Source organism: Thunnus albacares, chromosome 13 (genome assembly GCF_914725855.1).
Source record: "Thunnus albacares chromosome 13, fThuAlb1.1, whole genome shotgun sequence".
In the NCBI taxonomy this organism is placed as follows: domain Eukaryota; kingdom Metazoa; phylum Chordata; class Actinopteri; order Scombriformes; family Scombridae; genus Thunnus; species Thunnus albacares.
In genome coordinates, this window is record NC_058118.1 from 32,188,704 (window position 1) to 32,213,381 (window position 24,678).

General features: G+C 39.3%; 2 protein-coding genes and 1 long non-coding RNA gene across 3 annotated transcripts in view; all 3 read right to left on the reverse strand.

The window, feature by feature from the left end:
• The window catches only part of LOC122995113 (NLR family CARD domain-containing protein 3-like), a 381,835-nt gene that overhangs the window by 205,900 nt on the left and 151,257 nt on the right, over positions 1 to 24,678 (reverse strand). The gene's annotated exons all lie outside the window — the stretch shown is intronic.
• Positions 1 to 24,678, reverse strand: part of LOC122995747 (NLR family CARD domain-containing protein 3-like) — a 55,244-nt gene that overhangs the window by 7,045 nt on the left and 23,521 nt on the right. Inside the window, exons 6-8 of the mRNA XM_044371109.1 lie at positions 6,135 to 6,308; positions 5,005 to 5,178; positions 3,338 to 3,446 (exon numbers count right to left, since the gene is read on the reverse strand). Of these exons, the coding sequence (XP_044227044.1) occupies positions 3,338 to 3,446; positions 5,005 to 5,178; positions 6,135 to 6,308 (457 nt within the window). The remainder of the gene's footprint in view (positions 1 to 3,337; positions 3,447 to 5,004; positions 5,179 to 6,134; positions 6,309 to 24,678) is intronic.
• On the reverse strand, positions 11,503 to 15,680 carry LOC122995154. Its single transcript, XR_006406736.1, has 3 exons — positions 15,657 to 15,680; positions 11,818 to 11,971; positions 11,503 to 11,544 (listed from the first exon to the last, which is right to left on the reverse strand). It is a non-coding gene; the product is annotated as an uncharacterized LOC122995154 (long non-coding RNA).

Below are 24,678 nucleotides of genomic sequence, written 5' to 3' on the forward strand. Positions count from 1 at the left end.
CACTTCAGAGGAAAGGACGTCTCATGTCTCTAAAAACAAATGTTCTCATTTCCTCTCTCCTCGCTTTGTTTCCTTGGTTGCATCTCAAGTCTCTTAAATTGCATCCACGTTTCCCTCACTTGCTTCTTTTCCTTGCATCTTAGTCCCTGTTTACACCTGGTATTAACATGCGTCTCAGGTGATCCGATCACAAGTGGACAGCTCCAAGTACGTCTGTTTACACCTGGTATTAACATCCGTCTCAGGTGATCCGATCACAAGTGGACAGCTCCAAGTACGTCTGTTTACACCTGGTATTAACATCCGTCTCAGGTGATCCGATCACAAGTGGACAGCTCCAAGTACGTCTGTTTACACCTGGTATTAACAGGCGTCTTGAGTGACCACTTGTTATTCGGATCTCACTTCCTCTCTCTATATGCAAATTAACACAGACATCATTTCTGTTTGCAAGGACTAAATTCGTTGCTTTTTAACTGGCGGGAGGATGTTGTGGAAATGTTTTATCGTTGCTCAAGAACCACACAGAGACATAAAGAAAGCATTAAACATTGTTACTTGTTGACGCAGTTGTAGACGCTGTACAATCCATCACACCATCAGTAACAATTATACAAATGTCCAAACACAAACAAAAATACAATCATCTTGTATTTTTGGAGAGAAAGCATGTTGTTCAGTCGGCCCTTTCTCTAAAGATTGTTAACCCAAACCAGACAGCTTTATACCTCTCCAGAATGAAAGCTAAAACAGTCTGGTCCCTAATAGACACTTCCACAAACTGTTACACCTTCTTACAAACAAGTATGGTCATACGATCTAACAGAGACCTCATGGTCAATCAATAACTTCAAACATGGACATCCTTCAACTTTAGCTTGTCTAGATACCTCATGATCCACACAGTCTCTAAAACAGCAGGCTTAAGACAAAGATATCTCTAGCTAACCCCAGAGGTCAGCAAGCAGCCCTCAGATAGAAACAAGTTCAAGAGTTCAACTAGACTAGGAGCAGGATTTCTTCACCAGCATGTATACCAAAATGACAATGACATTACATCACATTCAGTTGACAACAACCACTGACCTCTTAGTTTAACACCATTTGCAACATATAAACAAAAGATTTATAAAATGATAACCTACTATTCAGTTTTCTTTCACAAGGACCGGGGGTCTGTGTATCCTCCGTCCAAAGCTGTGTTCAACTTGTTTGATAACAGGTTAAACAAATATACAATGCATTGTGCCCCCTCATGAAAATCAAATGCCCATCCTATTGATTTACTCTAGCGCCGCGTCTGAACATATATAATATATATATAGTTATATCAGTGGCGGCTGGTGACTCAAAATATTGGGGAGGACAGGAGAAAAACCAACATGGAATCTCACAACAAACCACATCAAACTATATCATTGTTCCCCAGCTGATGAAATCAGAGGGGTGGGGGACAGTTTTATATGCCAATAAAACAATTTGCTTTCAAAAACAAAAACCCCTGAGTGGTGAAAAGGCTGCTTCTTTAAAGACATTTAGCATATACATATTGTTTCTAAACAAAGAAGAGCTCATTTTAGCCGTGCAGTGGTTCACAATGTGTCATTTTACCAACAAAGTTAAATTCAAATCTATAGTATTGTTCTATTGTGACAACAGATTTATGTTCTCATCAGAAACAGACAACAAATCACATGATTTACACATGTTTCCTGTGTATTTTCTTAGTATACAGAAATATATAAAGTACCACAAAGCGTATAATGTGATAAAGGAACAGATCAGTGCTGAATACTAGAAAGACTGAACACTAAAAACATTCACAGATCTGAAAGTGTAGGTTCACATCAGAAAGTATTAATGTATGTATCAAATACATGACTTACACACTCTGATCTATATGCATCACATATAAAATATAGTCTACAAAGCTGACATGTTAACACTTGTTATTCTAGTTACTTTAAGCTTATTACTCAATATACGACTCAGCTTAAAAACCAACTGAAGAAACTGTCACAACAAGCAGTCAGACCTCCTGCACACTCATTCACTAATCACACAACATCAACAGGTGACTGAACAACCACTCAATTAAAAACTGGATCAATTCCACATGAATGAGTGAGTCCAGACAGCTCACTGTAACTTCAACAAGCAAACTACCTACAACACATTATATGATCTCTGCTGCATTCTGGTTAAGGAGATAAATTCACACAACAGCCACACAGAGACATTTAACCATCAGAGATGAAATTAGCAACCAAAGAGACAGAGAGAGAGAAGCTGTATCTGACTCACGTTATCTGACGTCTTCTTCTTTCTATCATGGAGATGAAGTATTCATGTCATAACATCCATTTGTGGCTGTTGGTCATCTTGTTTGTTAGTTAACAGAACTTTGTGGCTGCTGGTTAACCAGTCTGATATCATTAGCAACAATGACAAACAAGCTAACTCTCCTGGTTGTTTCATTTAAATGATGTTGTTAACTTTCTGTTGTTGTTGGGAGGAGTTCACTTCAGAGCAGCAGCACGTCACCGTCGTCCCACTGAGGGTAATTTGGTTGTTGAAAGGGCCTAAATGAGATGTAATGTTTTACTGATGTGTTTAAAAATATAGTTTGTAATTTGCAAGTTATAATTTATTTTCTAATATGCTACTCTATCAATTTATCTATATCTTACTGCTCTTCTTCTCTTATCAGTTCGTCACACTCATGTACGTTACAGTTGTAGAGAACTGAAGATGAAATCTGGAAACTATCATTGGACCAAAGTGATGTCAATATTGTATTCTGGTTGTTGATTGGTTAGGGAGGACCTCCTCCCTTGGAACGTCATTTTACGTGTCTTGGCCAATGTTAGATTAGCATGAAAAAAAATGAAGTACTTTAAATTGATGTAAGAGATCCGCCCTGAGGAGGACAGCAGGAGCCCGTCCTCCTCTGCCCCCCACTCCCCCCCCACTGCTCCCCACCACCACCTCACACACACTGCTCTTTCTCCTCCTGCCCTGCAGGTGTCACTGTTGAAGCATTTTAATCAGAATTTCAATCATGGATTTCTTCCAACGAAGAGAGAATAAATATTTTATAAATGATAATGAAATTTGGTAATGGTTTATTTCCACCAAGTATTCTTTTTATATTTTGATCTCCCTGTTGCCTCCCAAAAATAGAAGATGAGCAACGTCCTCTGCCTCTATGGACCAGCCTCTTCTGATTATATATATATATATATATATATATATATATATATATATATATATATATATATTATCAGAGGAGAATATCAGCATACCAAGAGTTTTTGGACAATTCCATGCTCCCAACTTTGTGGAACAGTTTGGGGATGGCCCCTTCCTGTTCCAACATGACTGAGTTTGGTGTGGATGAACTTGACTGGCCTGCACAGCGTCCTGACCTCAACCCGATAGAACACCTTGGGGATGAATTAGAGCAGAGACTGAGAGCCAGGCCTTCTCGTCCAACATCAGTGTGTGACCTCACAAATGCGCTTCTGGAAGAATGATCAAAAAGTCCCATAAGCACACTCCTAAACCTTGTGGAAAGCCTTCCCAGAAGAGTTGAAGCTGTTATAGCTGTAAAGGGTGGACCAACGTCGTATTAAACCCTATGGATTAAGAATGGGATGTCACTTAAGCTCATATGCGAGTCCAGGCAGGTGAGCCAATACTTTTGGCAACATAGTGTACATATATATATATATCTGTGTGTGTGTGTGTGTGTGTGTGTGTGTGTGTGTGTCTATGTGTATGAATTTTTTGATCAAGAATATATATATATTAATCATCACAAAATTCACACCTTCCTATAGACAGCCCATTGGCTCACAAAAAAAAAAAATAAATAAATAAATAATAATAATAATAATAATAATAATAACTTGAAAAGTAGGCTTACAAATAAATTCAATATGCAAAGTTGGAGGAGTTACTCTGGGCCACTGGGAAGTAATCTCATTCTTTTCTTAAAAAAACTTTTTTTATCAACAAAGAGCTGTGATAACAATCGTCACACAAAAACAGTGAAAGTAGAAAAAGTATAAAAAGTAATCTCATTTATTTTCCTAGATGAACTGTTTCATGACGTCCTGTTTAAACATTTCCAACAGTTAATGGGCCTGAAACTCTCCCGGCTGATCAGTTCATCGGTACAAACAAATAACAACTGCGTTGAAATAAAAACTCTAGAGGACTGTGTAGCTACATGACAAAGCTTTAGTCAACAACGAGTCCCAAACTGCATTGCCTCATGAAATCAGCCAATCACAAAGCTTTAAATTCAAATATATTCTTTACATTTCAATGTACAGTACAGTATGTTGTTCCTGATTGTAACCACCAATCTTCAGTACTGTATAATGTTATACTGAATATAATTTATGTCACGGCTTTAGCTGGCGTCTTCACCATAGTAACGGTCGCTGAGGATCATGGGTAGGCTAACGTAACTGCTTCCACTATCGTCCAAAACTGACAAGAAAACTTGATTTCTCAGAATCAAAGCTGAAATAATTAAAACGGATGGTCATAACCTTTAATATTGTTGAGTTATCAAGGACACCTTCTTGTTTAGTGTTGAGAAATGTTAAAGATATTAAAATCGACAGTGAGGAAAATACCCCGGTCCCACCAGACTGGTAATATTAGAGTAAAAAAATAAAAACAAGGATAAAATCTTGTGATTAAATGTTGAGTGATGTAGCAGTTATAGTTTAAAAATGAATAGCATACGAGAACAAACAATACAGCCTCTGAGCTCCTGAGTCCCAACTGACAGAAAAAAACCTGCTGCAGGAACAAAACCTGCTTCCAATTGAAATACATTAGTTTGAAAGTTGTGCTGACTGTCACGAAATAAATGGAAAAATCGTGTCAATGTACACAAATAGATAGATTAAATTACATGACTATTTCACGAATTGCTGTGAGACTGAGTTGGTCCATACCTGAGAGAGTCCACCTGTCTATCCATACCTGAGAGTGTCCAGTCTCCAGTGTGGATCCTCCAGTCCAGCAGACAGCAGCTTCTCTCCCAAGTCTCCTGGATGATTGTAGCTCAGGTCAAGCTCTCTCAAATGGGAGGGGTTGGAGCTCAGAGCTGAGGCCAGAGAAGCACAGCCTTCCTCTGTGATCAGACATCCTGACAGCCTGCAGACACACAAAACAACATACATGTCACATGATCTAAGATCATTGCAAGACTGGAAGGTAGTGTGTTTATTACTATTATCACCAATATGTTTCTGTAATCTTTAGAGTTAAACTTAATACTTCCAGTCACTACTTCTAAATTCAAATGGCCAACCACTGTAAGGTTTGTATTGTGAGGCAGTTCCAGCTTTCTGTAACCTTAGTCAACATGATGTTAGCATCTGCTAACTCTTCACTGCTTAAAATAGGTCTAAATAAAGAATAGTGAAAGAAGAAGCAGCCACAATGAGCTGCTAAGATGAAGAGCTGCAGGTGACAAACTCTGACTACAGTTTGTAAAAAGATCAAACCTCCAACATGTCACAGAGGTAAATGACTCCATCTCAGATGCTCACAGTTGAATAAAGATCAGGAATCCCAACTAATGTGGCATATAAGGCCTGAAGGTTCTGGAACAGTAAGAAAACATTTCTGACTCCTTCACTCATACTCACTGACTATACTTCACACAGTTTCAGGAATCATCCAGAGTTTAAAAGTTGTATGAAACAAAAGAAGAATTAAATGGTAGTTAACCACATAACAGCTGGGGTGCACTGTCATATCACCATTGTGCCTAAAAATCACTATCTTCCCAGCACAGGTACTGCTCTGAAATTAAAAGAAACTATAACTGTTACCAAAACACGGTTAACTGAATTACTGTCTGTATGTGTGTTACTTTGGGCCAATTACACAGTTCTTCATTCAGTTTTTGAATCTAAAACTCCTCTCTGGTATTTCAGGAGACAGAAAAAAACAAATGAAAATATATAAATAGAAAGTTATTCACAGGGTCTAAATATACAACTGGTCTGGAAGTAATTAGGGTAGAGAAAATGTCCAAGTGTTTATCAACTCATATAAATCACAGTTTAAATGGTGATCAGTTGTGCAGGTTGATGAATTCTGACCTGAGAGTTTCCAGTGCACAGTGTGGACTCTCCAGTCCAGCAGACAGCTGCTTCACTCCTGAACTCTGCAGGTTGTTGTTACTCATTTCTAGCTCTTTCAGACTGGAGGACTGGGAGCTGAGAACTGAGGACAGAGCTGCACAGCTTCTCTCTGAGAGGTTACAACCACTTAGTCTGGAAAACAAATGTGGAAAAATACTTAAAAACGTATTTTTCTCCCGTCTTGAATATATTTCTTTATAATATCTTCTTTATATCTTTTCAATAAATCAATAAATCAATCAATAAATAACTCTCTGTGCACTTACAGAGCTTTGTTGGAGGCTTTGACCACTGGCAGCAGCCTCAGAAGAGCCTCCTCTGAAGCAGAGTATTTCTTTAGGTCAAACACGTCTAGATCTTTTTCTGATGACAGTAAGATGAAGACCAGAGCTGACCACTGAGCAGGAGACAGTTTATCTGTGGAGAGACTTCCTGATCTCAGGTACTGTTGGATCTCCTCCACTAGAGAATGATCATTCAGTTCATTCAGACAGTGGAACAGATTGATGCTTCTCTCTGCAGAGAGATCCTCACTGAACTTCTTCTTGATGTACTCGACTGTTTTCTTATTGGTCTGTGAGCTACTTCCTGTCTGTGTAAGCAGACCTCGTAGGAGAGTCTGATTGGTCTGCAGTGAAAGACCCATGAGGAAGCGGAGGAACAAGTCCAGGTGTCCATTTGGACTCTTTAAGGCCTCTTCCACAGCACTCTGGTAGAAATGTGGCTCTGCAGATTTTTCTTCTATTGTTTCAGACTTCTGGGATGTTGTTCTGTCTTCTGCCAGCAGATTGACTCCAGAGTTGATGAATGTCAGATGGACATGAAGAGCAGCCAGAAACTCCTGAACGCTCAGATGGACGAAGCAGAATACCTTGTCCTGGTACAGCCCTCTCTCCTCTTTAAAGACCTGTGTGAACACTCCTGAGTACACTGAGGCTGCTGTGATATCGATGCCACACTCTGTCAGGTCTGATTCATAGAAGATCAGGTTGCCTTTCTGCAGCTGCTCAAAAGCCAGTTTTCCCAGAGATTCAATCATCTTCCTGCTGTCTGGACTCCAGTGTGGATCTGTCTCAGCTCCTTCATCATACTTGACCTTCTTCAGTTTGGACTGAACCACCAGGAAGTGGATGTACATCTCAGTCAGGGTCTTGGGCAGCTCTCCTCCCTCTCTGCTTTTCAACACATCCTCCAGAACTGTAGCAGTGATCCAGCAGAAGACTGGCATGTGGCACATGATGTAGAGGCTTCGTGATGTCTTGATGTGGGAGATGATGGTGCTGGCCTGCTTCTTGTCTCTGAATCTCTTCCTGAAGTACTGCTCCTTCTGTGGGTCAGTGAACCCTCTGACCTCTGTCACCATGTCAACACACCAAGGAGGGATCTGATTGGCTGCTGCAGGTCGTGTGGTTATCCAGAGGCGAGCAGAGGGAAGTAGTTTCCCCCTGATGAGGTTTGTCATCAGCACATCCACTGAGGTGGACTTTGTAACATCAGTCAGGATCTTATTGTTGTGGAAGTCCAGAGGAAGTCGACACTCATCCAGACCATCAAAGATGAACACAACCTGGAACTCTTCAAACCTGCAGATTCCTGCTTCTTTGGTTTCAGTAAAGAAGTGATGAACAAGTTCCACCAAACTGTACTTTTTCTCTTTCAGCACATTCAGCTCTCTGAAAGTGAATGGAAATGTGAACTGTATGTCCTTGTTGGCTCTGTCTTCAGCCCAGTCAAGAGTGAACTTCTGTGTTAAGACTGTTTTCCCAATGCCAGCCACTCCCTTTGTCATCACTGTTCTGATTGGTTCATCTCTTCCAGGTGAGGCTTTAAAGATGTCTTCTTGTCTGATGGTTGTTTCTGGTCTGTCTGGTTTCCTGGATGCTGTTTCAATCTGTCTGACCTCATGTTCATCATTTACCTCTGCAGTCCCTCCCTCTGTGATGTAGAGCTCTGTGTAGATCTGATTCAGAAGGGTTGAGTTTCCTGCTTTAGCAATCCCCTCAAACACACACTGGAACTTCTTCTTCAGGTTAGACTTGAGTTTACGTTGACACCTTCCAGCAGGAGTTCCTGAATGAACACATAGGAAACAGGATCAATGAATGAAGTATGAAGCAAATATTTAAACATTTAATTCCCTCAAAGAATGAGTGAATAAAACATATTTTCCTCCATCTGTTGAGACGTCAGTAAATGTCTCATTTATCCATCATGTTAAATCTTTGTAAAAATCCTCTTACTGCTCTGCAGACGGTCAGCCAGCTCCTCCTGCTTCATTCTCCTCAGGAAGTGCAGTGTGATCTTCAGAAATGCGTCTCTGCTGCTCCTCCTCTGCTCTTCCTCCTCACCGTCCAACCCCTCCTCATCCTCCCTCTGACTCTCTAAGCATTCTTGGTAATCTGGACTCAGAACCTTCTGCATCTTCTTCAGCTCGGTCTTCACAAAGGTGAAGATGTTCTCCTCCAGCAGCTGGAACAGAATACTATATGAATGACACAATCAAACTGAAATTATGAAGCAAACATCAGATCCATGTTGGACAGACTGACAATCCACTGGTCTACAAAGTGCAGCATGGAGATGATTGTGAACAGAATAGATGTAAAAGTAGTTGTTGTACATGTACAGACCATAAATATGGAGTCCAGGTGTGTTTGTTGCTGCTGGGCAGACTGACCACTGGGAACCTCTGAGCTCTCCTGGTCCACTCTGTGGAGGAATCATGAAGAATGAGTTCACATTATGTCTGTCCACACAGAGACAAACACAAGCTAAAGGTCCATCAAGTGATATTTGGATGTGAACAGAGAATCAGATGACTCCCTGTAGTGGTAAAGCTTTACTAGTCCTGCTGATCCCACTGAGAATCAACTGCTCAGTCTGTTTGTAGCTTTCAGCTCAGTGTTTTGCTTCATCAGTCAGTTTGGTTTGGTCCCAACAGCTCTGAACAACCCTCCATACAGCTCTCCCTCCCTCACTGTACACTGCTGAAGTGCCCTGGAGCAAGGCAGCTACAACCTCCAGCTGCTCCAGTGGAGCTGCTCAGTGTCTGCTTGTATCAGACTGGTTGAACTGGGCAGCTCCCAGTATGAAAATGACATTTAGATGAGAAAGTGAGAAAGTAGGCAGGTGTCATGTCTGAGGTTTTTGGACGTCTTGTGTTTGAGCAGGTTGAGGAGTATTTAGTCAGATACAATATGTTGTATGAGCTTCAGTCTGGCTTTACAGCAGCAGACTCTACTGACACCTGTCTTATTCATTTGTTTGATTTTATTAGACAAAACCTTGATGGAGGAAATTATGCTGACTTGCAGAAAGCTTTTGACACAGTGAATCATTCTGTACTGTTGTCAAAGTTACAGTGCATGGTGTTTGGACATACTGCTGTAAAATGGTTTATTTCTTACATTACAGGAAGAACTCAAGTCTGTGATGTTGAAGTGGTTCTATCAGAACCTCAGGATATTACATGTGTGGTGCTGCACGGTTCTATTTTAGGGCCTCTTTTATTTCTTATGTATATAAATGATACGACAGCTGCTGTGACATGCAAGCTGCTGCTGTATGCTGATGATTCTGCATTACTGCTATCTGGGAATGATGTCAGTGAAATACACAACTCTTAGTAATGAATCAGAGAGTGTGAGAGAGTGGCTCATAGATAACAAGCTTTCAATACATTTGGGTAAAACCGAGTCAATCCTGTTTGGAACAAAGACGTCAAGAACAAATACACTGAAAATCTTTTGTAATGAAACTGAAATTTTATATTTTGTCTCATATTTAGGAATAATATTGGACCAGTCACTGTCCTGTGAATCTGTTGTTGATAAAATATTATCTAAGAGTGGCAGCAAACTTCAGTTACTGTTTCACAGACTAAGACTCTTTTTGACTTTTCTGTTGAGAAACTTCTCATGTCCTCATTGGTACAGCGTCAGTTTGATTCTGCCTGTTCTGATTGGTTCAGTGGTTTGACATCTAAATTTAGGAACAAACTGCAGGTGATGCAAAATAATATTATTCAGTATTTATTAAATGTATCCTCTTTAACTCATGTTGGTGATGAATTCAGAAGTGTAGGACTGCTGCCAGTACAGCTCAGAGTAGAACAACAGAAGCTGCATCATATGTTCAACATTATCAATGGGTTTGCTCCTCAATACTTCACAGATAACAATGGAACATACTCAGCATGGCTATAACACCAGGGCCAGTGTGTGTTCATATAAAGTCCCTCCAGTGAATAATGTAGCCAGAAGTTCCTTTTTTTAAGCTGCTGCCGTGTTGTGGAACAGCCTCCTGTTACACATCCAGCTGTTAAAAATGAGAGGAGCTTATAGAAGTCAGGTCAGGACTTATTTATGGAACATGGTCACAGGTTTATAATGAAATCTGCAATTCCATTTTTACTTCAGCCATCAAATTGTCTTTGTTGTACTTTGTGTTTTGATGTGGGCGTTTATTATTTTATTTAATTTGTGGTGATTCAGTTTTATGTTGTATGTCTTGTGTTTTGTCTTTTAACATCTTGGATCCATGTTGGAAATAAGTGTTTTCACTTTAACATGTTTTTTATGTCTGTAATGTATAAATAAATCATATCATGTCACTTTACATATGAACAAGCGAGTGCAACACCATGAATGTCTTCCAGGAGAGACTGTCTGAACATGTGATCTATTATCTCCATATTTAAAAGATTATCACGTCTCCTCCCTCTCTATGACGGCCGGCTTTTCACTGACGTGGTCGGACAACACGTCGTACAAACCAGTTCTTTTCTAGCATAACCCGACGTTTACTGTCAGTTACAGCTTACATCTGATCAGCAGATGGACGTCCTCCTTTAAAATCAATTAAATCCTCCTTCGACCAGTCGCTCTTATAGGACAGACAGCTGGGTTCAGGTCCAGGAGAGTCTGGTCTCTGCTGCTGGATCCTGAAACAACAACAGCTCTGATAAATGTGCATGTTGGATAGAAATGAAAAGTCTGTTCAGTCTTTGTAGCTTTACATTCTGACCTTCCATCAGCAGGTTGTCCAGGTTTAAAATGTACAGGTTTCTCCATGGACCAGTCACTCTTCATGGACACACAGCTGAGTCCAGGTCCAGGTCCAGGTCCAGGTCCAGGTCCAGCAGCGTCTGGTCTGTGCTGCTTCTTTGTTCTTCAACACAACACACACAGAGCTTTGAGTGTGAATAATGATGGTGGAGTGATGTGAGTGGAGAACAGTGATGGACAGTTAGAGATCTTCATCTCACCTCTGAGCTTTGGTCTGGCTGTCATGTTCCCCACACAGAGAGCTTTTAGAGGGAGGGACTCCCTCCTCTCTGTCCTCACACTGATCCATAGCAGAGAAACACCTTCACACAAACACAACAACAAGCTCATTCATTACAACAAGCTGCACATCACACCAGCACTGCAGTTACAACGGCGTCATTCTTGATTCAACCACCAGATGGCATCAAAGTAAGACATTATTCTTCATTTCCACTGAGGTTTAATGTTTAATGTTTTACTTTCAGAAGCTTCCAGTTCTCTGTTGGCTTTTCATTTACCACTATAGAACACATTTAATGGAGATGAGCTGCTGGTGGAGTCAGCTGTGTGGCAGAAGAAATAAAAATACTCACCAGGTGAATTCAGATCCACATCCAGTCACAGAGTCTTTGTAGCTTCACCTGCAGAGGAAACACAGAGAGAGAAACTGCTGCTGATTCTCCTTCATCAGTCCTTCATCATCAGTCTGAGGACTCTGGTTTTCTATGGAGTCATTTGTACTTCTTGCTGTTTTAATTAGAGATTGTACTGAATGACACTTTCTTGATTAATAACAGTTAAGCAGCATATCACACTCAGAGGCCTGACATGTATTTCAACTGATGATTTAGTGAATATACATAAAGATACTGATGCAACAATTTTCACAAATATCAGTGGAGACAAAACTTGTGAAGTTTGTCAGACACTAAACGTGTTCTCTCTCTTTTATCCCCGAGGAGATTAGAAGGAGCCACAAGATCACATGAATGTTTGTATTTCAGAGCATCAATGCATCATATTTTTATTTACATTCATCTTTATTAATGGTTCTGTTGTAGTTGCTACAGCTGTGTTATATTCTATTTGATCTTGTGGGAATGTTGTCTGTCAATCAGTGTTAGATTATAAGGATCAAAGTACAGACGTTTCCATGATTTATGGTTGAATTAATGGAGCATCATCATCATCATCATCATCATCATCATCATGTACAGTAAAGATTAAAACAGGCAGAATAAGAGAGAACAATCTGTCTGACTCAACACTAAATGCAGTTCTGTACAGCAGAACAAAGATCTTCCTGTGATGAGGCATCACATTGTAGTTTAAACTCTGTCATTATTCCACAAACAGAGTTTACTGTGTTTTGATGACAGTGATTCACTTTGTAGTTTATATAATGTGACATTGATTTTATATTGATATAGTATAAAGGTACTGAATGAAGGTTTGGCAGCAACATAAACTTTAGTTTCTATTGCTGCAGCTCTTAGCTTGGTTAAAATACTGAATATCATCAATGAAAAGATGTTTTCAACGGTTTGTCTGTGATATAGTTTAGAAAGATTCCAGAGAATATTATTTAATGACTTTTATTAGCTGTTAATCACTAACCATACCACCTGTGAAACAAAGTCTCCCTCACTACCAGCATGATACTGGTTATTAAAACATGCACCAGTTTAAAGGTGACTGAATGGGGCGACCCTTCATACTGACACTAAACTTCTCTGACAATGAATAAAATGTTTTACACAAACAAACTCAAGACTGTTTGAAACCGTTTGAGTTCATTTGATGTCAAACTGTCAGAACATAATCACATGACTGTGTTTAAGTGCAGTTAGTGACGTGTTGAAAGCTGATAAAATGTGTATCTGTCAGGTTGGTGAGCTGTTGTTGACTTGCTAGCTAGTGACAGTGTTCCTAATATAACTGCAGCACATTTTACTGTTTGATGAACAATAAATTCACTGCAGAACATCTATTAAAACATGGTTTACTTTTACTGCTCAACATTAAACACAACTAAACAGCATATTATTAATAATCTATTTCATTCATTTATGAAAAGCAGCAGCATCATACATTGAGCCTTTAACACTCAGTGTCAGCTGTGTATTTATTTGAGTCTCATTTATTATTATTGATGCACATATTACATGTTATATGCAGGTAATTTTTCAGAGTAACAACAGACAGTGAAAGGTCGACTGTTGGAATTAGTGTTAAAATAGTGCAGACGTGGAACAATGTGTGGCACAGGGGTAACATTCATTAAGACCTGCATTATTGTCTCTGATGCTGTGAAATACACGCAGGGCAACAGGGCAGTGCGTAATGTTTGTGCAGCGACTGAGTGAAGCTTCATCAGAGCGAGCAGGAAGTTGTCAGTGTGTCAGTAAATGTACAGAACAGACTACAGTGAGTCAGTTAATAAATGCTGCAGCTTGTCAAGACCAAGAAAAGTCACGTCTGTTATTTCCCCAACTGCTGGAAACGTGAAGGGGGTTAGCTCCACAGTTAGCAACAATGGGTTAGCCTAACCTGAAGACACTGAACACAGAAACAGAGAACAGAGAAATGTTCTTCACCTCGCCAGACCAAACCAGTCAACCCAGGGGAAACACTTCCACCAGTATTCAACAAAGCAACATAAATCTCTACTGGTGTCACATCTGGACTCATCCTGAGCACGGCCGCTTTGCTCCCAATGATTTCACTGTATAAACTCTGAATCTGTGTGTAACAGGTCACCTGTTTTCTGTACAGAAAAGCCTTTAAGTTAATAATTCTATCATGAGATCTCAACGTCTCATCAGAAGATTTAAATAGTTGATGAAGTTACCGCTGTCTCCCAGTCTGGAGACACAGGTATGGATGCTGCGGCTGTGTGACAGCCACAGCTGTTCATTAAAGTCAGAGGAAAGGAGCTACATTACACATCTATCAGCGTCACACAGAGTCTGAAAGCTCCGGCCAGATTTAACCCCTTCCTCCACCACTGCCACACACACTCTGTATGTTGTAGATTAAGATATTTTTACCTGTTTTTACTTCTATGTTTGTACTTTTTATGGACTGTAACTCTATTTTTACTCAGCATGTGACCCACATGTTCTCTGTGTTTCTTCTTCTTGTAAATAAATCAAGTTATTTGAACTTGAAGCTGTTACTAATACAGACAGAGCAGGTTGTTGTTTTTCTCCACAAAGAAGACAAATGTTGGAAGTTATTGATCTGTGAACACTGACTCAGTACTGTCAGCTGTTATTGGACACTTTGAACTAGTGATGAGCAAAAATGAACAAACGAATCTTTTTAGTGTCAAACGTAGCGAGTGCTCATGAATCCCGGACTTTTCCCACTCATACCGCCCACACCCATCACTGTTATCGTAGGGTCCTGCTCACACTGCCTGCCTGCTACGGTGGTGCAGTCGCTCTAAACATGAATGAACACCAATGAATGAGCGGGAATCACCGTCTCCAACGGGGACGTCAGTGAGTGACTCGAGTCCAGACAGCCTGGCAGCTACTCACTGAACGAGACTGAACCACCTGCTGCTCTCTCTGCTACCCGCCCCTCAAAAACACCGACTGATCGTTGGTCAGTGACACATCACATTTCTGTCACATCGTATTGAGCTTATATAGCCTACCTACATACAAGTGGGATGCTGAATCAATGCATTGAAATTAATATTTTATCTTTATTAATGTAAACTTATACATGATGACTGGTAATGCACTGAAGAGAAATTTTGTGGGGCAGGCAGCACGAGCTGTCGAATGACTGCAGTCAAGTCAGCCGCCACGTAATTTCCTACTGCGCGCACACTTCCGTTATTACGGTAATGAGTTTTTTCTGCTTGGAAGACAAAGATGGTCCGTCGACTAAATGTGGTTTAACATCGCTTTCATTTCCTGTACAGTCGACCGATAATATTACAGTTTGATTGAAACAGCAACAACACAACAACTTCCAGAACATTTCACTGGTGAATTAAACAATAAAGGACCAGTAGGAAAGTACGTGGCGGCTAGTTGGACTGTAATTTCCGGAGTGGCGGCTGACTTGACTGCAGTTGTCGAATGTGTCTGTACTATAACTGAGTGTCTCAGAGAAACTGACGGCACATTTTGCAAAAAGTATCAAAACTCCAAAGGTTCGATATATTTACATGTATCAACTGGAAGGAACCGATACTGTGAAAAGAAACGGTCCGCCCATCACTACTTTGAACAGTGAACCTAAAATGGAGGAAAACTTCCAGCATGTTGATTTGTGTTGACTGTTAGTAGAGTTCTGAACTACAGATTTCTGCTGTTTCTACTGGAACTAAACTAACAAGATGAACAAAGAGTCATTCAAGAGTCAAACAGTGAAAACTGTCACAATATAAACACAATAAAGTCACAATAAATACCTTTAGAAGAAGAAAAGAAGCTGCAACACGACGAGAACAGAAAGAGAAAATAAACTTCAACAGGAAATAACAGAGAGAGAGAGAGAGAGACATAGAGAGAGAGACATAGAGAGACATAGAGAGACATAGAGAGAGAGACATAGAGAGAGAGAGAGACATAGAGAGACATAGAGAGACATAGAGAGAGAGAGAGAGACATAGAGAGAGAGAGAGAGAAAGAGACACAGAGAGACATAGAGAGAGAGAGAGAGACATAGAGAGACATAGAGAGAGAGAGAGAGACATAGAGAGAGAGAGAGAGAGAGACATAGAGAGAGAGAGAGAGACATAGAGAGAGAGAAGAACACGACCTCTGTAGGACATTTTAGGTAGAAGCCATTTCCATTTCATGAGCCGACCTTTGACCTTTTCTAAGACATTGTCCCAGTTTTTCTGTAAGAACATTTCATTGCCCAGAAAAACTCCCAGGTATTTTAGCCCTCCTTTTTTCCAGACCAGACCTCCAGGTAACCTGAGCTGATCCACCAGCCGATCCCCCACCATGACAGCCTCACTCTTCCCCCAGTTTACTTTAGCAGAGGATATGCAACCAAACAGATTAACAGTGTTCACTAGCACATCAATATCTCTCTGTGTGTTGACCAGGACAATGACATCATCAGCGTACGCCGACAGTTTAAAAGAGGCATCACAGTCAGGAAAACAAACACCAGTCAGATCATTCCTCAGTTTGTGGAGCAGAGGCTCGATGGCCAGAGAGTAGAGCATGCCGGACAGAGAGCAGCCCTGCCTGACCCCCCTCTGGACACTGAAAGGAGCACTCAGACCTCCGTTGATTTTCACAACACTCGCAATGTCACTATACAGAACCTGGATCTTGGCTATGAAACCAGGGTTGAACCCGAAAGCAGCTAAAGTTTGCCATAGATACTGGTGTTCAACCCGGTCAAAAGCCTTTTCCTGGTCTATTGAAATCAGACCAGTGTCTACAGGCAATGAGCTGGAGACCTCCAGAACATCCCGAATTAAAGTGACATTGTCACTTATCAGCCTGCCGGGCACGCAGTATGTCTGATCAGTGTGGATGACAGAAGCCATCACCTCTCTGAGTCTGCTGGCCAGGACCTTGGACAGTATCTTGTAATCAGTGCAGAGCAGAGAAACAGGTCTCCAGTTCTTCAGCTCCTGCAGGTCTCCCTTCTTGTTATTGACCATCTGACATGGAGTTTCGGTCAAAACAATAACACAATCTGCTTCAAGCAGTGTAACAACCTTTTGTATAGGTCTTTCAAGTAACACTGGTTTAGTTGTTGATTTCCCCTTTTTGTCAAATGTAGTATCACTAACCAGCAACTTCAGTTTTCTCACTCTATCATCTTCTGTGATTCTGGCTAGCTTCCATTCATTGCGTGGTGCCAGATCATCTTGCAGAAGGACAATGTCGTTCACCTTCATGTTCCGTCTGTCCTTCTGTTCTGAACCTACAACCTCGATTGTAGGTTCAGAAGATATTCTTTCCTCCATCGAGTCTAAAACTCATTGGCCAAATATTGTACCTGGTGCCACCTCTTTTGAAGATAAAGATTCTCTTTGACAAATTGTCCAGGTGGGGGTAGAATGACCGCAGACTTCATTGTAAGGATATGGTTCGGAGTTAAAGGTTCAGGTCCAGATGGGTCATTCAAATGTTCAGCGGTGAGTGGTCTGCTATTAATGATAGCCATAACTTCACACATGAATGTCCGTAGGGAGGATTTGGATTACGGACTCTTGCATTGTCACATTTCACTTTGAGGCAACTCAAAATTCAGTTAAAATGGTGCAATTTCATCACATCAAACAGCTGGTGTGACAGTAACTTAACAGAAACTCATTGAAATAGTTATTGATCTCTGTGATTGTTCCTCCTGTTCATACTTGCCCTGAAATACTGTCAGACTTAAATGTAAGTGATGGGAGTCAAATACTGAGTCCATGTTTAGTGAAAAAATGCTTTGTCAAATTCTACTTAGGCTAAAATGAAGGTTCAATAGGCTGAGTTGGACAAAATGAAGTGGGTACCCTCCACACTTTTTCAATATGAAATTCCTAAAATAAAGAATTTCAAAACATAAGACAAAACAGGCCAGAATAGTGGAGGAAAATGTATACACGACATGTTACCATTCCATTATACGTTAGACTTGGTTTTGTGGTTGGTGGAGAGAAGCTGTGGTGCCTCACTCTGAAAACTGAATACGTGACAGTACATGCATATTAGAGTTCCAACATGCATGTATTGTCACGTACTTACCAGTGATACAAACAAGACTAGTTCTTCTAAAACAGTTTCCTCTGTGGTTTAAGACAGGAAGTCACACTCTGCAGAGCTCTGAGACTCAGACACAAAGAAGAAATCTAGAGAAACAAGAAGCAAAGCAGTAATCTCTATAAACATTATTATTGTATTTGCTTGAAGATCTCTTCTCTCTGTCATTTCCCACTAAGTGAAGACTTACTGTATATCTGATTTGTATAATCTTAATAATTACAAATCTTTCTTTTCGGTTTTCAGACTGCCATGATGTTGCATCCACTGATCTTACTTCTCCCTTTACAGTCAGGGGAGGCAGAGTGCAGAGTGTGAAACAGAACATGTTTGAGTAAAACATGGATGTTTGCATGTGCTGGAAAGCAAAGAACATAATTCAGCTTCTAACAAAAAAAGAAAAGAAATCCTTTTTATGTAAACACAATGAATGAGATGAGATTTTTAAAAAATGACATGAATGTAATATTGACATCAAAAATAATATAAAGTTATAAAGAACTGATCATTAATTCAAAAGGAAAGGCTGGTTAGAGTCAGTTAACAGCTTCACAACACCAAGTGAGGTTTCTAGTGTGAATTCAGTTGAAATTTACAACATATTAAAAAGGTAATGCCGTTATTTTTTTAATTACCAAAGAGATTATAGATCAAATATATTTTGTGTGCACTTACCAGCTGAAAATACACAGTTCCTGTTTACTGTAACTATGGCCAGATTAGTATGCATTAGTTATTACAGATCAGTTTTATATGTTTGCCTGTTATTGACTAATTGAATATTATATTGTTCAGTAAAACATCACCTGAATAATTGGAACATGAATACACAACTTTTTTCCAGAACTCAGCAGAGATTTAAAATTTGAAAATTAAAGGGAAAAACATTTTGTAGTGACGAGGGTCTCTTCAGATAACTGTAATGTTTGAAAAGTTGAAAATCTCAGACTCAGTCAATCTTACAATCACCTAACCCATGAGAGAGACTGGAGTTCATTCCCTCACTCACTTTTAAAATCTCATTTAGTTTCTCTTTCTGGAGATAGAATGTCACGTTGGTTGTGGTTTGAGAAAAACAGGAAGGTCAAAGAGTGAGAAACAGCACATTGAAAGTCACTTGTGACTCTTCTGTTTCTGCATATACAGCATACTGGCTGAGGACTTTTTTATTCTTGATTCAGTGATGACGTATTTGTTGGTTTTCTTTTAACTTTTTTGGATTCACAGAAGTTCAAGATGATTCACGTGACAGATGGAGTCTTTCAGAGCTTTGCTTTTCCACCACACTATATTACTATTAAGGCCTGAGCACCAAATTAATCAGCCTTTGTATGTCTGTATCATGTGACGTCCCTCTCTCTGCCTCCAGCTCGTGTGATTGGTTTGGCTTCCTGGCTCAGGAGCCAATAAGCAGAGTCAGAGAGGATGTCAGGAAACTACGTGCATCACACACTGCATTCATTACTGATGAACATTATTACATTATTTTATACGGTAAATTCACATAGAGAGCATCTTTAGAGGCGTTTTTCTCTATAAATGTCCTTTTAGAACCTTTATTCATGTGTGATCCCATCTGTCTCTGAGCCACTTCCTGTCTGTTATATTTTGACTGATAGTGGAGTGACGGTGGCATCTCATCATCATAAGAGCAGGCTGGTTCTTGCTAAATACTGTTAACTGATCGATCTCTGTCACTGCAGGGTTTATTTCCTCATTCATAGCCTCACAGCTTGTAAAGTACCAAGTCACTGTGGTGCACAACTGTACCTGGACCCTGAATGTTGACTGAATAACTGAATAACTGACTGATGACAGACAGAGACTTAAACCAGTTTACACAGTAAGACAAGAAGAGAGTTTCTGACATGTGGCCAGTAGGAGACATATAAAAACTAAAGACAGAGACTCCACAACTCTTTCACTTACTGTCTAAATGTGTAACCACAGTTAGACAATGAGTCGATCCTTTTTACCAGAAGAAGAAACTGTTGGAACATTTTCTTTCTCTTCATTTCCTGTTTCTGAAATATTCTTTTCTTTCTGTTTCATTCTTAAGTTCATACTGTTCGTTTCTTTCTTTTCTCTGTATTTTTGTGATTGTACTGTGTAATATTTGTAACACAGATGATTATTATTTGCTCATAATAATAATAATTTAGTTTTCATTCTGTCATCCTTCACTTTCATGTGTGTTGCACCCTGTTTTGTTCTTTTATCCTCTCTTATTTAATTGTTTTATACATTTACTCCATCTTTATTGTTTGATGTTAATATTTATGAATACTTTTTATTTTTTTTATGTATGTATATGTGGAATATTTCTATATGTATTTACTATATATATATGTTTTTGTATCTTGAGCATTTTGGGAATAAAAGTTCCCTTTGGAATGAAAAAAGTTCTCTTTTATTTCACAAATTCACCTTCATTTATCCAGAATAAAGCGTCACGAAGGTGCTTCAATAACTTTGATGAATCATTTAATCTTTCCAACATTTTTAAATCAGTTTCTGTCAATCAGTAATTAGAAACCCATTGTTTCTTCTCAGTGTTATTTGTTTTATGATGTTTATATTTTCTGTATGGTTGAGTATATTTCATGTTAGTAACTTATTGATTCTTTCAGGCTCCATTTGACAGACGTCAGTGTCTCCATTTTGTTTGTCAGTGAAAGTGAAAGCAACACTTTGCACTTTAAACTCAGTAAACACATACTTGTAAATGTAGCATTTATTTAGTTTTATTGTATTACACTAAAACAGCTTCATCTGTGGAATGTCTGAGTTGATTAGAGGATTTATCTGATGACAGAATGATGTTTGTGCTGAACTTTAATGGCGTCAGTTCAGAGAAGGAACACTTTCACACAATTTTGTGACATTTTTGACCTACAAATAATTTTTCTATGTGAAGAGAGTGTATGACTGCTACACGACGACATTTAGGAAGATGGCTTGATTCATCTTACAGTTAAATCTTTGGACTGTTTGGATAAAACAATCTTCTCATAACTAAGAGACATTCAGTAAATAAGAAATGAACCGCTCTGATTTCTCCACTGAAATAATCTCTGGTCCATCAGATGGAGCAAACACAGCATCAGGTGGCAAATGGAAAACAAGAGGAAGAACATGGAGAAGAGCATGCTCTCTTTTTGCTGGATGTCTGAGTCACCTGACAGTAGCAGTGTGTTACTGAGCTCAGGCTCAGTCCTTTCACTGGATTCACTGGATTCACTGGATTCACTGGATTCAGTTCACATCTATGTTCTTCAGCTCCATCAGCTTAAAGAACGCAGCTCTTTTACTATCTTCCCGGCTCCATTCAAGTTTAAAGTGCCTATTTGAATTCACACATGGAGAAACAATTGTTATTACTGATATTATTGTGTCATGCATTTATAAATGTCAAACCCACTTGTGCTTCAAATTTACTATCAACAAAACCAGCAGACGCTGCATCTCATCTGATTGATGATATTAAACTAACAAACCATCCTGGCTTTTTTACAGCTTTACAAACTAAACTTTCCAACTTAAAGACACTAAAATGAAACTAACGTCCATCTTTTCTTCATCAGGGCTCAGAAATATTCCTGAATTTCAATCATACATTTCACTCAATAAATTCTCTTAACAGGGACGATACAAAAGAAATGTGATTGATTGTCAACGTCTCCCAGTTCACACAGCTCACATAACCTGGATGTTTGAACAGGAGGGGACCTGTTGGTACCATGTGGTTCAATATAAGGTTCACTACCACAGGACTGATTCATTTCAATACAAGTCTGTCATTTTGGTTTTAACAGAATATCTTTTGATCATTTTTCTTTAAAGTTAGTGAGTAGCTGCATCCTAGTGGCATTAATGTTGCAGCTTAGATTATTTCTATAGATATATTCCTCCATGATGCTACTGAGCTCTTTCTTTAGTGATCTAGTCTTCAGCTATACTTCCTCTAGCTAACTCTTTCTCACGCAGCCGAGTTAAATACTGATATAAACTCTGACTAACCGTCTCCACCGACTGAAGATCACTAAACTTCCAGATCATTTCTCCTGGATTACTTCTAGCTGAAGCTCTTTCTACCTCACCTTCCCATCTACATGTATACAGAATGTATGAATGTGTGTGTGATCACGACTTCTTTAATGCATTTCAAATGTTTTACTTATATTTGTGAATCACTTTGTAACTGTGGAAAAGTGTAATAAAAGTGTATTATTATTTATTTAAAGTCAGGATCACTGTGGAAATAAGTTGATAATAATAATTAGTTGAACTTGTTGTAAAAACGTGTTAAATAACTGTGATGAATCATGTTATAACTAAATATAATCTGACAGAGAAGTGAATGTATTTAATGTGATGTATCTTCTGATTAAATGCAGGTTTTCAGGCTGATGAAGCTGCAGTTCTGCTGCCACCTGCAGGTCAGACGAGTGGCTGCAGACGGTTCCTCAGGACCAGGTGGTGTTTGATCAATAATCAATAAACTGTCACAGTCATCAATAATAATAAACTACAGTCACCAGACTCTGTTATATTTGTGTTTGTAATAAGTTTCTCTCCTCTATATATGAAAATGAGCTCGACTAAATATCAGAAACATCTTTCAAAGTAATTAAGTCCAAAACAACAACCACAGAACCAGTGAACCTCAACAAAACTTAACACTTATTGCATCACTGTTGTATTTCATTGTATTATTCAGGTGTTTCTATTTTTCTGGTCACTTAGTGTGTCAACAGGCTGAATTTTGACTAATGAAGCTTTTCCAGAGTTTCCTCTGATGTTTCTGTTGTCTAAACAGCATCTTGTTAGCAAAGCTAATTAGAGTCAAAGAGGATTAACGAGGTTTCAAACCTTCCACCAGTATTCAACAAAGCAACATAATAAATCACTACTAGCACCATCTCTACTGGTGTCACATCATTTTAACCCCTGCTGACACAAACATGATGAAACCTGTTGCTTACGTTACCTTTAGATGCTGAAAATCATTTTCATCAAGCTGATGAGTGAAGGTGAAATTAATCAGCAGCTTCAACCAGGAAACCAAACGTAGGAAGAACAAACATGTAACTCACAGCAGGAAGATTTCAAATGTCAGTTGCTTTACAAACAGTCTCAACTCTGAATTCATCTTTAACCAGAAGTGACTGTAAAGAAATATAATCCCAGCACAGCACTGACCTTTGGAATAAAGAACCTGGAACAGCTAAAGTCAAACATTGACAGACTGTATAAATCCTCATCAGATGGTGGAAATTTTCCTCATTGGAAAGAGGCACAGAGACATAAAGAAAGCATTAAACATTGTCACTAGTTGAAGCAGTTGTAGACGCTGTACAATCCATCACACCATCAGTAACAATTATACAAATGTTCAAACACAAACAAAAATACAATCATCTTGTATTTTTGGAGAGAAAGCTTGTTGTTCAGCCGGCCCTTTCCCTAAAGATTGTTAACCTAAACTAGACAGCTTTATACCTCTCCAGAAGCAAAGCTAAAACAGTCTGGTCCCTAAATGGACACTTCCACAAACTGTTACACCTTCTGACAAACAAGTTTAGTGTCACAGGCTGCGACAAACATGGGAGACCAGACGAGTTTTACCAGTTAGGCCGAGTACAGAGCTGCTTGAATGTTTGTGAACGCTTTAGAATTTTCTGTATTTCTGCATAAATATGACCTAAAACATGATCAGATATTTACACAAGTCCTAAAACTAGATAAAGTGAACCCAATTAAACAAATAGGACAAAAAAAACAACATTTTTTTCATCTTTTTCATTTATTTATTGAGGAAAATTATCCAATCTAACATATGTGTGGGAGGCAAAAGTATGTGAACCCTTGCTTTCAGTAACTGGTGTGACCCCCTTTTACAGCAATAACTTCAACCAAACGTTTCCAGTAACTGTTTATCAGCTCTGCACATCAGCTTGGAGGAATTTTAGCTCGTTCCTCCTCACAGAACAGTCTCAACTCAGGGATGTTGGTGGGCTTCTCACCATGAACTGCCTGCTTCAGGTCCTGGTGCCATGGGCTTAATCAGGACTACATGCACACACTTAATCACGTGCACGTATTTGGACTCAGTTGAGCATCAGGGTGTAAAACAGTATGCAGTTTACACATGTGGTGGGAGCGGGAGGTCTCAGATTTAAGGATACAGCCTGACTACACCACAGTAGTAGACAAACACTAATCCAATAAAGGGCACACAGGTTCATTCACTAATGAAAGTCAAAGATGTGTTGTTCCCGATATCAAAACTACAACGTTTATTTGAATGTTCACAAGTTAAAAGGCAATAACAAGGGTTTACACACACACACAGTCACTCAGCCAAATATGTACATCAGTGTTCTTCACTATTTTTTTCATGGCAGGACACTTAGATGAAGTAAATCTGCCAACTAATTTGTCATATCACGACATACAATATGTAACGCAGCCAATACAATCTGAATTATAGGCTTACCTTAAAGCTAGGGTATCTAATGTATTTTAGAAGCATTTTTGTTATAGTTGTTGAAATTCTCTGTACATCCCGACAGCCATCAATAAATCAAATGAAAATCCAGTATGTGTGACGGTTGCAGGCCTGTAATAATCCCGTCCAATCATTTCATTCAGCCTGAATGAAAAGTCATTTTATAGCAGGTTTCAATCTTGTTCTTTGACTTGTGTTAGTGG